The following is a 14,327-nucleotide window of genomic DNA, read 5'->3' on the forward strand; positions in this document are numbered from 1 at the left end:
GTTAACCTGTATCAGACGTTGTGGGGAAAGGGTCAGCTGTGCAGTCTTTGTAAATACGGGCAAGCTGCAAGGAGAGGCTTTGATACAATGAAAAGATTTTCAAGGAAAGTCTGTTCAGTCAGTGCCCTTAGTTGAGAACAGCTCTCACAGGCACTTGATTTCAGTGTTCCAATGTAGTTCCTTGATTGATAGAAAGTGACTCATTGGTTGGTATTTGCTCAAATCCTGTCAAGGTAGCTGCTGGTCACTGCTGACTCACAAATTCCTAATTTTCCAGGATATTGAGTATATTCAAGCACACTACAACATTGAGGACTTTATTCGTTTTAATCATCACCAGCAAGAGGAACATGGACATCTTTGCCACTTTGTCTTAAATCCTGTATTTCATCACTATACAAAATACTTTCTAAAGGAGATTCTTCGCTTGGGTCACAAATCTTCTCTTTACTACCCTGTTTATCCAGAATGTGTGGAGGGCCAGGTAAGGAAAAAGTAATTTGTATTTCTTGTATTAAATATTGGCACCTTTTCTCGCTTTATTTTTTATTTGCTTCTGTGAATGACTGCAAACAGGGATTTTCTTGGCAATCTGCAGCAAACTGTACTTTCTTCCTGCGTGACATATTCGGGACCCATGGACACAGCTCTTGCGTAGCAGGGCTGGTCTGTGGTGTCCACCAGTCTTCAGGAAGTGAGGGGGCGGGGGGAGCAGAGAGTGGAAATGTCCTTGGCACTCTGCCCAGCACAAGGGTAGTGTAGCCTGAGTAAATGCAAGGGGATCATCTTAAATGCATCCAGGTGGCTTATAAAAACTCTTCCAAAGGGATTCAGGTTCTCTAGACTGTGTTTCACCGAAAGTCAGTGGGATCTAGGCACCTCACTGGCTTTTGAAGGGGGACTTGTGTTTCTGCAAGTGTCACGGGATAACGGTAAGAACTGAACTTCTAATGGAGAAAATCCGTCTCCAAGAAGAACGTAATTCAGCAATACTCACATATGTGTTTTGCCATCAGTCTCACGTCAGAAAAGGGAGCACAAGGTAACATTTTCAAGCCTGTGTAGCCATGTGAAGCTGCTGTCTGGCTCAGCCCCATCGCCTGGGCTCCTGGCACCACTGATGGAAGCTCATGGTGCATCCCGAGGGCAGTTCATCCATCGGTCATAGCTGTCTGTCTCAGGATAGACGGAATTTTCCCCTGGAGACTCACCTCCAGCGTGGGCTTCTGCCTGGCTGGCTGGACTGGGCACCTGGTGTTTAGATGGTGACTGAGATGGGTTCTGTCCGTGGTGGTTCAGGTGGTTTTGAAACCACTGCTGACTTTCATGTGTGAACTTTTGACAGGTTAGACTTGGGTACATTTGCAAAAGGATGTGTTTTCCTGTGCACTTTTGTGGAGTTCTAAGTGTTCCAGTGAGGAGCCAATGTTCCTGCGTGGCATTAGGTTCTCACATTCTGAAGAGGCACTCACAGAAATGCAGTTTAATGGCCCTGGATGGAAGAGAAGTTAAATCTTAGCAGTGATTCCTGTGTTGACTGTTTCCAGGCTACCAGGCTACAGAGTTGCTCTAAGTTACTTTAGCTTATCTAATATTATTATCTAATAAGTGGTAAGTGTGGTATTTTACTTAATTCTCAATGTAGTAACTTCAAGTTTTTAATATTTGTGGATGGAATGGCACTTGAGTGTAATTTAGTTTGCATTAATGTTCATTCTGTATTTCCTGTAATTCTCTTATTTTCTTCCCTTTCACGTTGTAAGTTACGCCAGAGCCAGTCATGCTGTAATAGACAGATACAGCTATTTCTAATGATCCAGGCTGCTCAGATGAGCATTAGGGTTTTGTTCATCTCAAATTTCTGCCAGTTTATTAACATTTATCACTTGGATGAACCAGACATTTCAGTCGGTATAGAATTTCCATATAAATTCATCTGCGTTCCTTGCCAAGCGAGCAAAGGTTAGCAGTGAGCAGATAACACAGCTTAATGAGGTCAAATCAAGCTGATTCATGATCGCTATGGAGAAAAATATCCTCCTGGGGAAAATACTTGTGCTGAAAAATCCCATAAACCAAACCACTTGTTTATCTGTCATTCCCACAGAGATAGTAATGTAATTACTCTCATAATTATCTTCATTAGTGTCAGGAATTATCTGCAATTCATTCCTCTGCTCTGAGTATGTTTGTTTATTTGCTGATTTTTGTCTCAGATTTAGCCAACAGAGCTAAGAATTGTGTGTTTGCAAAGCCATGCAGCAGACATCTGTGATGCACTGCTCTGACATTCTCTCTGCTGAAATATGGATCGCTGTCTTTCAGTTTCAGCGTCCCTGTGCCCATTCCCTGACATCTGCCCTTCATTACATGGCTCCCGTGCGGCCGAGACGACAGATTGTCTATCCTCTGGAAGAGCTTGGCGTGAACGCTCCGTCGGAACAGGTCTCCAAGGATCAGGTGGGTGACAGCAGCGGCAGCAGGCGGGAGGCACGGTGCCAGCTCGTGCAGGGCTTGGCAGATGGGCTGGCATTACCCTCCCCGTGCTCATAGGCTGCTCCTTAATTACAGCGGCCGTGCCGGCCGATCCCGCTCCGTTGCCGCGCGCCCTGGCTGGGCTGGGCCCGCAGCCCGTCACACACGGTGCCCACTGGAGCAGAGCCCTTCCCACTCCATGCTGACACGATGGCAGCACTTTGTCACGGCCTCCCAGCGCCTTCTAAATGCTCTGCCTACTGCTGAGCCCTTGCTCCTGCTAGGTCTACTTAGGTGTTGTGCTCCGCAAGTGGAAAAAAGACAATGTCATGCTTTTGACTCCTTCTGTAGAAATTGCATAAGTACATTTTATTTTTCAGTCCCAAAGTCAGGTTTCTTCCATGCACGAGATACCCTTAGAACGCCAAATGACTTAACAGCAAAGGCAAAGGTTGTTTTCACTAGCCAACTGTTTTATTTGCAAAGAACTAGTGCAGTCTGGAGGTTCTAAATGAAAAGGCTCCTAAAATTTCATTTTTTAAATAACTTACACCTCATTCTGTTACATTTTTAAGTAACTAAAATTGGACGTGAAGGTGATTCCTCAAAAGAGTAACTAGTGAAGCTGAAATATTAGGAAAACCACGATTAGTGATGGATTCTCTCAGTAGGTAGTTGTAATTTTGTGGAGAAATATAATTAGGGAGCTTTATGTCTGTCTACTAACTTCCACTTGGCTGAGATGGGCTTCCATATAATATTTTTAGTGCTGTCCTTTTCTCAGTTAGTCAGTAGGTTTTGGCACCTAAAACTCTTAATTAGGCAGCAGCTGGCAAAGTGAAATCCAGAACATGGCTGAGGCTGTTGGTCTGAGTTTGGCTTTGTTCAACAGCCTTCCTTCCGCATGCGCATCCCTGCCTTTATCTTCTCTTCTCTGCAGAATAAACTGTCTGATGCTTTTCTTTAAACTGCTTCTTATTCCTAATCTTTAAAGTGATTGCTCTCTTACTAAAAGAGCTCATCTTAGCATTTTTGTTGAAGCTGGAAAATCACATACTTCCTGTGTTTGAAAGATTTGCAAATCTTTTGTCTGCTCAGGTTCCTCCTGAGGTTTTCTGAGTTTCTCTGTGTAGGTAGTGACATAAGGGTTTGAAATCTCAGATTCGAATTTCTATTTAATAGAATGTGTGAAATTTTTGCTAAGAAGTTGTACTGGAAAAACCCCAACTCAAGGCCAGCCACTGTGTAAGTATCTGTGCATCTGTCTCTGCATGAATTATAGATTTTTGACAGACTGTGCTCTATCAGAATGGACATCTGGGGCTAAGTGCTGGGTGGTAACTTGAGGATAAAGCTAGTCTGCTTCTGCTGCTGGCTTCTCTGAAATACCACGAACTTGAAACCATATAAAGCTAAATTGACTCTTCTGTCGAGTGAATGAAGCGACCTTTGGCCACCATACGTTGGGAAGCTTTGTAACATGAGGAGCAGCCTGCCACGGGGAACTGAGTGTGCTCATAGGAGTAAGGAGATGGTGCTGCTTTTAGACCTTGGGTAGCAGCCAGGCAGAAGGCACTTGCCCTCTCTCTGCTCAGATGCCTTGTAAGGGAAGATTGATCCCCATCAATAATCTTGCACTACCCTGCCAAATCCTGTAGTGAAGTTACAAATTAACTGAGGTGTATTTTGTAAATTAATACAACCCAGTTTCAGTAGGCACAATATTGTCTTTCTGCCTTTTTGTAGTGATTACAAGGCTTCTCAGACCTACTGTAAACAGTAAGGTGCAATCTGTAAGGCAGAGAACAACCTGTCCCACCAAGGAGATAAATGTGATAGCTCTGCAGAATGGAAAGGCTGAGAATTGTCACCTTATGAAATACGTTGAGACAAGATGAAGCACATTTTGGTTGTAGAAGATGCTCATGGGCTGGGAAGTGAGGGGAGAAGGACATGAGAGAACAATGCTGTGAGGAAAGTGTGGAGAAGAGAGGGAGAAAGGTGAAAGGCAGACAAAGAGTCTGGAGTAGGAATTAGTGGGAAGATGTCTGAGGCCAGCACCTGCAGAGGAGGAAGGAGAAAATGTCTCCTATCATCTTTGGTTTGTGCTTTTAAACAAGATCAGGGCAGGATCTTGCGAGATGTTGAGATTGGGCAAGCAGGGATTTCAGGCATTTGAGACCACTCCTCATTTCTTTATCCCGTGTCTCTATTCCAGCTCACCAAGCTGGTTTAAACCGAGGGGGCTTTGCCCTCTCCTATTTGAAAGCAGCTCCTCCAGAGGCGAATCCATGCCCGCTTTGTCCCCAAGAGCTGGAGGGCAGGTTATCACTGTAATTGCTGCTCTAGAGGGCTCTGCAGTAGTGGCAGGATTTGTCACGTGAGCTACAAGATGAAGATTGTAAATGCAGGTTGATTTCAGAAATGTAAAATTTTCATTGATTGCCTGCCCTAACTGATTGCCTGAGTGTCTGTTGCTTGTAATGGAGATAATTGTAGTGATATTCTTGCTTTGATACCCAGAAGATGCCCTTGATATCTAGTAATCAACAAATCAACATCTGCCTCTCATCTATTGCTTTTTCAGCTGCCTTCCTCTTGTTCCAGCCCTTCTCGAGCTCTTGCTCTCCTTCTCTAGCTGCAGAGTGTCTTTTTGCCCGGTAACAGCCTGGGGCTGAGCAGCTCAGCCATTCTGTGTCGGGGCACAGCTCACAATTTGTGTGTGGATGTCTGTGGGCTGTTAGCGGCTTCGTATCTCAGCGAGTGTGCAGTGGGAGCCCTGGGGCTCCATCAGTCTGTGTCTCCCCAGAACATTCCAGCCTGCTTAGGGCATGAAGGGAATTCACTCATAAACACGGACCCAGTGCACAGAACTCAACCAGGACATGCGCGGGCGCTTTCCTGCTTCCTTCTTCCTTTCTCTTCCAAAGAAGAGAAAGCAGCAATCTGAACCACAGAGGCTTTGCTCTCAGCGAATTCCCGAGCACTGCCAGTCCAGATGGATCTTGGCTCTGCTGGAGAGGTGGTTTTCCTGTAGGTCTGGATCAGTTATTACAGACAGATGAGCACAATGTGGGATAACTTGTTCTTGTTGTCCCTCTGTCAACTCTCTCTATTCTTCTGTGGTGTCTGGAAAAACCACCAAGGGGGGAAGTGCCATGTGTCACCCTCCCACGGATTCCTGAACTGCTCCCACCTGTCTCATGCAGGGAGCACGAGCTGTGTCTTGTGCTATTGAAGGAAGCATAGGTCCTTCCTGCTGTGGGCTCTCTGGCAGAGCTAGGTGTCAGCTGGAGAGATGTACTCTTAAACTCCAGAAACTTACCCTATGAACCCACAGCTGACTGCTACCTGTGTGGCTATCTACCTGCAGTTCTCTACTTGCCCTGTTCTCCCCAGGCCCTTGTGGCATTCCCTGTGGCTCAATCTTGTTTCTGGTTTGAGACAGGCTTTTGGTTTGTGTTGCCTCTTAGCTTATTGCTAAAATGACTATGACTCCAGAGAAATACAGAGCTTAGGAGCTCTCCCTGCTCCTCCCCTATTTGCCATCCTTTTCATGAACACTTCGCCATAGGTTTTAAGGTCATCACAAGTTTTTTCACTCTTTCTCTTGAACCACAACTCAGTGCTGCTTCATCTTTGCCTCAGAAACCCTGTGACTCCCCAAGCAGTGGCTCCATTTCCTGAAGGGCTGTAAATTCTTCCTTACTTCTTCCTATGCCTTGAGATTGCAAATACATTTTGTTGCTGATTTTGTGTGTCTGTTCCTACCAAACTCTGTCTCACATTGCTCTGCTAAAGCGATTTGGATAAATTGGGTAAGACTGGACTGAGAAAGCACAAAGCAGGAGATGTTAAGTGTGCCTGTCTCCTATTACAGTCCCCTGGAATGGCTCAGTTGCTGATTTGCATCCAGTCCTGAAGTGTCCAGACTTTGGCATACCTGTTGAGTAGCAAGTGTGGCAGAGGTGCCACATCTTGGCTCAGAATTGTATCGGCCACACATCTACTGCACTGGGGTTCAGGGCACAGACCTGACAGAGCTTCTGCCTGCTCATTAGATCAAACACTTTGTACAGCTGTGCCAGAGCAAAAGGAAATCTCTGATTTTTGTATTCTGGATCAGCAACCGGCGCTGAAGCGCCAACTGGCAGGAGATCCAAAGATTCAAACTCTAAATTCCCTCGCCGTTAAAACAGATTAGATTATTATTGTGGTTTGCACATCTGTCAGTCACTGCAGTCATGTTACACGAAAAACAGTTGGTTACAACAGAATCCTGAATATCTTATAAAGTGCTGCTGGCCTTCACGGTGCATGTCATTATTGGTGGAGTAGAAAACTATAGATAATGAAATAATTTTTAATTATTTCTTCATAAATAAACAATTTATAAACTTGTTTGCTTTCTCACCATCTGGGAGCATTCTGTTCTCCATCTGCTTCATGTAATTATCAATGTAAGGGAAGAATAGGTGATATAATTAACAAGAATAACTGATCCACAGTGAAGAACAAAAATGTCACACATCTGTTGAATTATTTCCTTGTTTTTGCCCTTTTATTATTATTCATGCTATTGGGTTTATTATATTTTTATTTCATGGCTGTGTTCAAGCTGTCAGGTTTTATTGCACAGTTCAGAATTGTTTTTTCTGCTCCAGCTCATAAAAAGGCAGAACAGTTGCAGAAGCCTGTGAAGTGTTGTATAAATTTAGTTAGTTTAGTGTGAGGTTCAAATGCAAAATGGAGGCCAAGGCACTGCAAACTCAACAGTTTCCAGTGCAGTGTGGAGGTATTTTTGTGTTTGTCTGATTCCAATGATGATGCTTATGGTAAAGGCTATGAATAAATGGCCTGAGAGCAGTTTAAAATAGTAATTAAAACAAGAACATGAGAGAAAATAAATCCTTGCTTTTAGATTCATCTTACAACTTGTTCCATTGCCGTGTATGTTCACTACTCAAATGACTTATGAATGTAGGAGCCACCCTGGATGATTCTCTGTTCTGTGGGCTTTTTATGTCCATTATAAAGTTGCAGTACTTTAAAACAGTATATATTTACCATGTTTTGTAAAAAGAAAAGGAGAAATTAGCTATCAGGTAAAACCAGAAAAAAAATTTAAAACATTTTTGAACTTGACAAACTTTCTCTTGTGGGGAAGCTCGTTTAAAAAAAGGGTATGAAACCGATCTATATGAGTGTTTGTATAGAAAATTCATCCCTAGATGCCTATGTCCCCTCCAGCAAACTCCTGGGGAGTTTCACTCTCTGTGGCTTCTACTTTCTGGTGTTTCGGCCAGTTCACTACCAGTTGCCTGAACTTTTCACTAGTGCCCAGACTTAGCACAAGCCATCACCTTGAGCTGTGCAGGCAGAGAAGCAGAAAGGACTCAGAACTGATAGACTGACTGTTAGCAAAACCTTGCTGTCCAGTCCCAGCCAGTCTACAGTGTACAGCTTGAAAATTTTAGATCAGTTGTAATTCGAAGGTAACAAAAACAAGGACTTAAAATCAGATTTTAAAACATGGGGGAGAGGCTGTCCACAGAGGCTACCACAGAGCAGTCTATCCTGAGCAGACAAAGCTCTTTGCTCCTGACTGCAGCTGAGAGTAGAACGAGGTTTGTCACCTTACCTATCCAAAGAGAAATGCCCAGAAGGTGGAGAGAGGGACAGGCACGAGTGCTGTGAAGCACCAGAGCCTCTGCTTTGGAGTGTGTGCCCATCCTGGGCACTGGCCATTCCCCATCCTGGTCTGTGGGCATGACCACAGGAACAGCCAGCTCTGCTCCTGGAGGTGCTTCTGGGGCAGCAGTGCCCGGAGTAACTCAGGGAAAGCGGTCACTGCTATTTTACCCTCTCACTGTCTGCCTTGGAGCAAAGTGTGTGCTGGCTTGGTAGAACACCTGTAGCAATTAGGGGGTATATTTTGGCAGTTTCAGTTCTATTTATGTGCAGTTGAAGCACTGGAATGTACTGAATATGGCTAAAACATGGAAGGTTTTTGACGGTTTGGGTTTTTTTTTTTTTTTCATCATTAGGCCTCTACTAAGATAAGAAAGAGCAAATATAGCAGAGAGCCTAGGGAGGATGGGCAAGAGAATTCCCTGCCTTTTAAATATCAAGGCTCATGTATCAAAGTTAAAACAGCAGAGTTCCTTTGTGTTACAATTTGTGTGTGGACATTGGGATTACAAACAAAGGCTTGGTGTGGATAGTTTTCACTTAACCAGGGGAGTAGTATTAATTTTTAAAGCAGTAACTGTTGCTTAAGATGCTCGTGTGCTCGAGTAATGAATTTTTAATGCTTTTGTAGTATATGCATGGATGAAAATCCATTATTTATTGTTCTTCCCCTTGGCTGGTGAAGGTGATGGTTTTATAGCACCAGTAGGCACACAAACAGGCGTTCTGAAGCGAGGCTGATAACAAATTTCCTCACTGTAAATGTCAGTGGGGTTTGTGCGATGCTGCCATTACATTTTGTTTGGAAGGCTGAGTGTCACGCCGTTATGGGAGGCACCAGATGGCATCATTAACAGGAGTGTTTACCACTTATGTGCATGTGTGAAATTAAAAGTAAGATGACCTATCTTTGTTTTGAAAGCGTGGTGTCAGTGCTGTACAGGTGTTAATGACATTTGCAGTAAGCTGAAATAGGCACTTCTGCTTACAAACAGGTCAGACTTGGCTTACAGCTTTTTCAAAGCCGTTTGTTAGATTGATAATTCCAGCTTGTAAGGAGGAAGCAGACATTTTTGCCACAGAAAGGTGATGTTCACTGTTATAAAATGGAGAGCTATGTCTGCTGTCACTAAAACGTTGACTCTGTGACCCTACTGATCAATCTCCCCTCATATCCTGGACTATTATTTGTTACCTCGTGTTCATTATTTTCAGTATGAAATGTTACGATTTTTTTTTTTTCCCCCCAAGCTTTTAACTTTATACCTCTCTTATGTTTTTCAATGAGTTCCGTATATTTAAATTGCTGCCTCTGTCGCCCTGAGTCTGTACTCAGGCACTGTGAGGTTGCCTCTGCCTGCTCTCAGCTCTGGCTCTGCTCCTGTCACTGCTGAGTGTCTGTGTGTGGGCAGCTGCCTCTGCAGGCTGGCTCAGTGTTCCCAGAGACCAGTGCAGGCTGCCCCTTGGCTGCTGTTCCTGTGCTCAGGCCAGAGGTTACCATAGGGCTCCTTTCCCCAGGGGCTGACAGGCCTGTTCCTCTCTCAGAGGGATGTGGAGCTTATGGCGTCAGTCCTTGGCCAAAACCCACGTTTGTATTTGCTGCTCTCTTTCCTTCTGCCTTGGAGAATAAGCCGTAGACAGATGACCTGGGTAGCAATGACTGCTGTCAGAGGACTAGAGCCAGCCATGTGCTTTACCCCCTTGCCAGCCTGAATGCTCTGATCGAGTTCCTGTGCCTTCCTGTCCTTCCCTTTCTCCCCAGAAAAACGGAGGAGAACTGAGCTCTCTGAAAGTGGCACCATTCCGAGTTCATTTCTTTGGCCTTTGAAGCAGAGCAGCAAGCAATCGTCAGGTCCTTACACGAGTGTGAACTGCCCGGCCCTCTCTGGGCTGGGGATCCAAATGTCAGTGCTCAAAGGGAAAAAGAGCAGCTTTTTACCATGGTAACGGTGGTTCTGCAAGGAAATTAAATAGATGTGTCCATGCTCTGCTCTCCTCTGCTGCTGGTCGGAGTTAAGCAGGAAATCCCTGGCTTCGTATGGAGTCATAGGGACTGGCATATGATTCGTTATGAATATAGAGGTGGCTTTTGCCAGAAGCTGAAGATCAGCATTTACCCATATAGGCATAATAATGGTGTAGTAATACTGACTTCATTCATGAAGGCCTTGGGGATCTGTGGATGAAGATATTCTGTAAAGGCAAGGTGTTATCTAACCGAGCCACAGTTCTCGAAGAAGGGTTCTTTGACAAAGACAAAACGATTAAGGCTGTACTCTTCATCACTGTTTCTTTTCCTGTTTTCTTTTCCTTCTGTTTCTGGTGTTTGTATAAATCTGTGAATGCTTGGAAACAGCTTTTGAAAACATGTTTGCAGAGATTTCTAATGAGGCTTTTTGGAATGTAGCTAGTATTTAGAAAACAATTCCTAATGCAGGCTGAAAAAGCATGCATTTTCCAATCAGTTTTGTTCATATCACCTTGGTAAACATTGATGTTTCTTTTTTTAACTTGTGGTTCAAATGGAGCTTGAAATTAAAATAGCTCTGTTTGCTCACCTTCTTGTTTGCCTGCCACTGTTGCTGAGCTCAGCACTACTCTCGTAACAGGTTTGTTAATTGTTTTCACCGCTTCTGATGGTTTTTACAGAAACAGTTCAAATCGTGTGGATCCTCTAGAGCAGTAACTGTTGTTTCTCAGTAACAAATGTTGAAGTAAAACCAACACTTTGCAGGCAGGTGTAGAATCCCACAAGACAGGGCTGGGAGGGCCCCTCCCATTAGTAGTGAGGGATCAATGGAGATGCCAAGAACATAGCAAATGAGTCAGCCCCATGTTTGCCATGCAGTGCCCTGAGCAGCCCTTCTGAATGTGGGCCACTTCAAGATACTTGAACTGCAGCCAACACTTCAGTGTGTTTAGCTGGGCAAGGCCTAAGTCCTCAGGGTCTAATAAAGTCAAGTCTAAGTTTAATGGTCAGACTTGATGGCCTTAGAGGTCTTTTCCAACCTAAAGGATTCTGTGATGCTGCGAATTCTGCAGTGTTAGGGAGCCTTTGCATGAGGAGTCCCAGAGAGGAGTGCAGCAGCTCTGACATGCTACTGAGTGTTACTGGGATAGACTTTCCAGTGCCCAATTCAGAACAGAGTGCTGTTCTCTTCCTGTCAGGGCTGAAATCCTTTGTCCAGATTTTTGTTTTTACATTTTTGGGTGTTCAATTTCCATGGTTTTTTGTTAGAATGAAGCTAACGTTTGCTATAAACCCTGACTGGTTGTAGAACAATTATAATAAATACATACAGAAAACCTTCAGCTGGCCCAGGGTCCAACGTTTAAAAACAGAACTAAAAGGAACCTCAAAGTATTCTGGATGTGAATTTGTACCATCAATAAATAATGTAAAATAGTGAGTAAATGTACCACAAATCCATTCCCAAGGCATGTGCAAACCAGGCAGGAGAGCTGGGCGTGAAGCTGTACATAGTTGGAAAGTGCAAAGGAAATAATGTTTGCTGAAACCTTATCAGTATTTCATGTCTCTTTTTCCTTTGGTTGCTTGGAGTAGCAGGATGTGTGAATTCTGGATGCCATAAATGAATCCTGCTCTGGCCCATGTTGTGCTGTGAGATCATCAGTGAAAGCCATGGTTCCCATGCAGGGTGTGTGTTGTCAGTGTCTGGGGACTGCATCAGCGTTTTAATGAGGCCTGGTTTGAAGGCCTCTGGATGATGTCATTGGGTGTCCATGTGCAGGAATAGCCCCATGATCTGATGCCAAAGGGCCACCACTGCCAGTGGCCACCACTGCCAGCTCTGCTGTCCCTCTGCCCCTAGATGGGAGCAGCGTTGGGAGGGCAGGGACGCCAGTACTCCAAATAATCACTTGATAACCAAAGAAAATCCTCTTTTCTGGGCTTCGTATGCTTTTTCTACCAATGGCAATTAATGCTTTTCGCCTTGCATTAGTTAACGATTGCTGGTTTATTTAATAGATTGGATACAAAATAAACATGTTAGTTTGCTATTGACCTATCAATTACGATGTCTGATTACCCCTGTGGGGAACACGTGTAGCCATTTGTCCTGACATTTGGTTAAAATAGGTGGTATTATGGGACCAATCCACCTAATTCCTTACTCCCCAGGGCTGTTTAGCGTACTTAGCTGTAGAAAGGTGATTTCTGGAGCATGACAGCTGTTGGTGTTGGGGCCATTGTGCGGGGAACAAAAAGGGTTATACTCTGCTCATAGGCTGCCTTTGTGTCACTGATACAGAAGCCATTTCATGAATTAGACACAACTCTTCCTAGGGAAATTGTATTCCTGCTTTTATTGCTGCAGAGCATTAAAATAAACCACCAGCACAGCAGTAGAAGGAGATGTTTGAGCATGGTGTTGCCGAGAGGCCTGTTGGGTTTATGCTGTTTGCTGCTGGCATTCCTGCCTATTTTCATTGGTTAGGTACATTACAAGTAGTTTCTTTCCATGTTTTTTACTGTTCTATGAATTTATTAAAAGCCACGTTTCAGCACAAACATTGCTTAATGGTTTTTCCTCCAGAAGTCATTGCTTTTCTAGAAAGTTGCAAGTCCATGTTTGGAGCAAAACCCAGCCTGGCAGAATTGCTGTCTGCCAATCCCGGGAATGTGAATACTGAGGTGAGGGCACAGTGTCCTCCACGCCTGATTGTGGGGCTGGGAGAGCTCCACACGTGTCAGCACTGGCAGAGCAACAACTCATGTAGCTGGGGCATAACCATTCAGTGTGTTATATAAGAAACACGGTCAGAGTTTGATTTTAAGTAGTGAGGGATGTCTGTAATACTTGGCATTGGTTCTTCTCGTTTCCTAAAATCTCTTCTAAAGATGTACACTTTCAGGGAAATACAGAAGGCTTTTTCAGTTTCTGAAATGTGGAAGTGTTACAGACATAGTCTAATTTATGATTAAAATCCTTTTTGCTGGCAGATCCTTCTGTAAGGAGTGTTCAACCGTGTTTGAAAGCAGTGGCTTTGAATGGGATTATGGAGGTTCTCTGTAGGGACTTGCCTATGTCCTGTATAACCCTGGAGCAGCAGGGTGGTTCTGTCCCTTGCCCAGGCATTCTTCATTGTGGGCGTGTGCTGGCTGCCACACAGCTGACCTCCGTTAAGCAGCCACCCTGGGCTGGCATACTTTTTGAGATATCTTCTGGAATTTTCCCAGGGCAGTCCAGTCCCTGAGATGAATCTGGCTCACCACTGGATGTCATCGTTGCACTGTGGTGAACTGCAACTCAAAGAACATTTATCTGGCAGTAAAAAATAACGTTGCCTGACCAAAGGTGACATACAGTTTTGCCACATTCTAAATGACTTGCTATGCAGTCATGCCATTTGGCAGGGAATTGATCCATAGTGCTTCCATAAGGGACAGGACAGCACTCCAGTGAGTTCCACAGTGTGGTGGGGCTGTGCTGAAACCCCAGCTGTGGAGCTCCACCAGTGCAAAGACAAGGCATGAAAGATCTCTTGGGGATCTCAGTGTGCCGTGTACTTATTGAGAGGGCATGTGTAATTACCACAGCTTTAAAAGAAAGTACTTACTCTTCATCTATTGAGTTACTCTGTCAGCTGATACATAGGGAATATATTTCAACTGTACATTCATAGGAGGAATTTAGAGGACTTAATTTTATTAGTGCTGTTTCCTATTTGTAGTAGAGGAAAACCTGTTAGAAGCCTTAGATTGCTTCCTTCCTAAGTGTCACAGCAGGAATTTATTGAAGAAGTTTCTGACAGATAACAAAAGTGGTTCAGTTTTGTATTGGTCTTCCCAGTGCATTTATGAACCTGCAGTTACCCATTCTGTGAAATGGGAATGTAGGCAACCCAGAGCAATAGGAGAAATGCAAACTGCGAGATGGAAAGTATTTCTGTGTCTTTCATCAGAAATGTGAAAACTTAACATAGTCAAAGCGAAAAAAAAAATTGTCGAATGCAATGGTATCTCTTGTCTCTTAGCTGTACATTTGTTTGGAGAATCTCAGGTAGCGAGACCTAGAGACACGTGGGAAAAAAAACCACATGGAGTTTATTCCCTTAGCCAGAGTGTGAATGAAGTGGTGTGGAAATCGGTAACTACCAACGTTGCAGTAAGATTTGTGACTGGTGCATTGATCCCA

General features: G+C 44.1%; 1 protein-coding gene across 9 annotated transcripts in view; it reads left to right on the forward strand.

Moving 5' to 3' along the window:
* Positions 1-14,327, forward strand: part of CFAP61 (cilia and flagella associated protein 61) — a 99,464-nt gene that overhangs the window by 26,639 nt on the left and 58,498 nt on the right. For all 9 annotated transcript variants that reach the window (XR_006017842.1, XR_006017836.1, XR_006017838.1 and 6 more), the window contains exons 15-16: positions 278-484; positions 2,326-2,460. Coding sequence is in view for 2 of the 9 variants with exons in the window: in XM_042038914.1 (XP_041894848.1) it covers positions 278-484; positions 2,326-2,460 (342 nt within the window). In the remaining 7 variants the exon portion in view is untranslated. The remainder of the gene's footprint in view (positions 1-277; positions 485-2,325; positions 2,461-14,327) is intronic.

The sequence above is a fragment of the Corvus kubaryi genome, unplaced genomic scaffold (genome assembly GCF_017639235.1).
Source record: "Corvus kubaryi isolate FWS band 111438036 unplaced genomic scaffold, C.kubaryi_AGA036_p1.0 37393, whole genome shotgun sequence".
In the NCBI taxonomy this organism is placed as follows: Eukaryota; Metazoa; Chordata; class Aves; order Passeriformes; family Corvidae; genus Corvus; species Corvus kubaryi.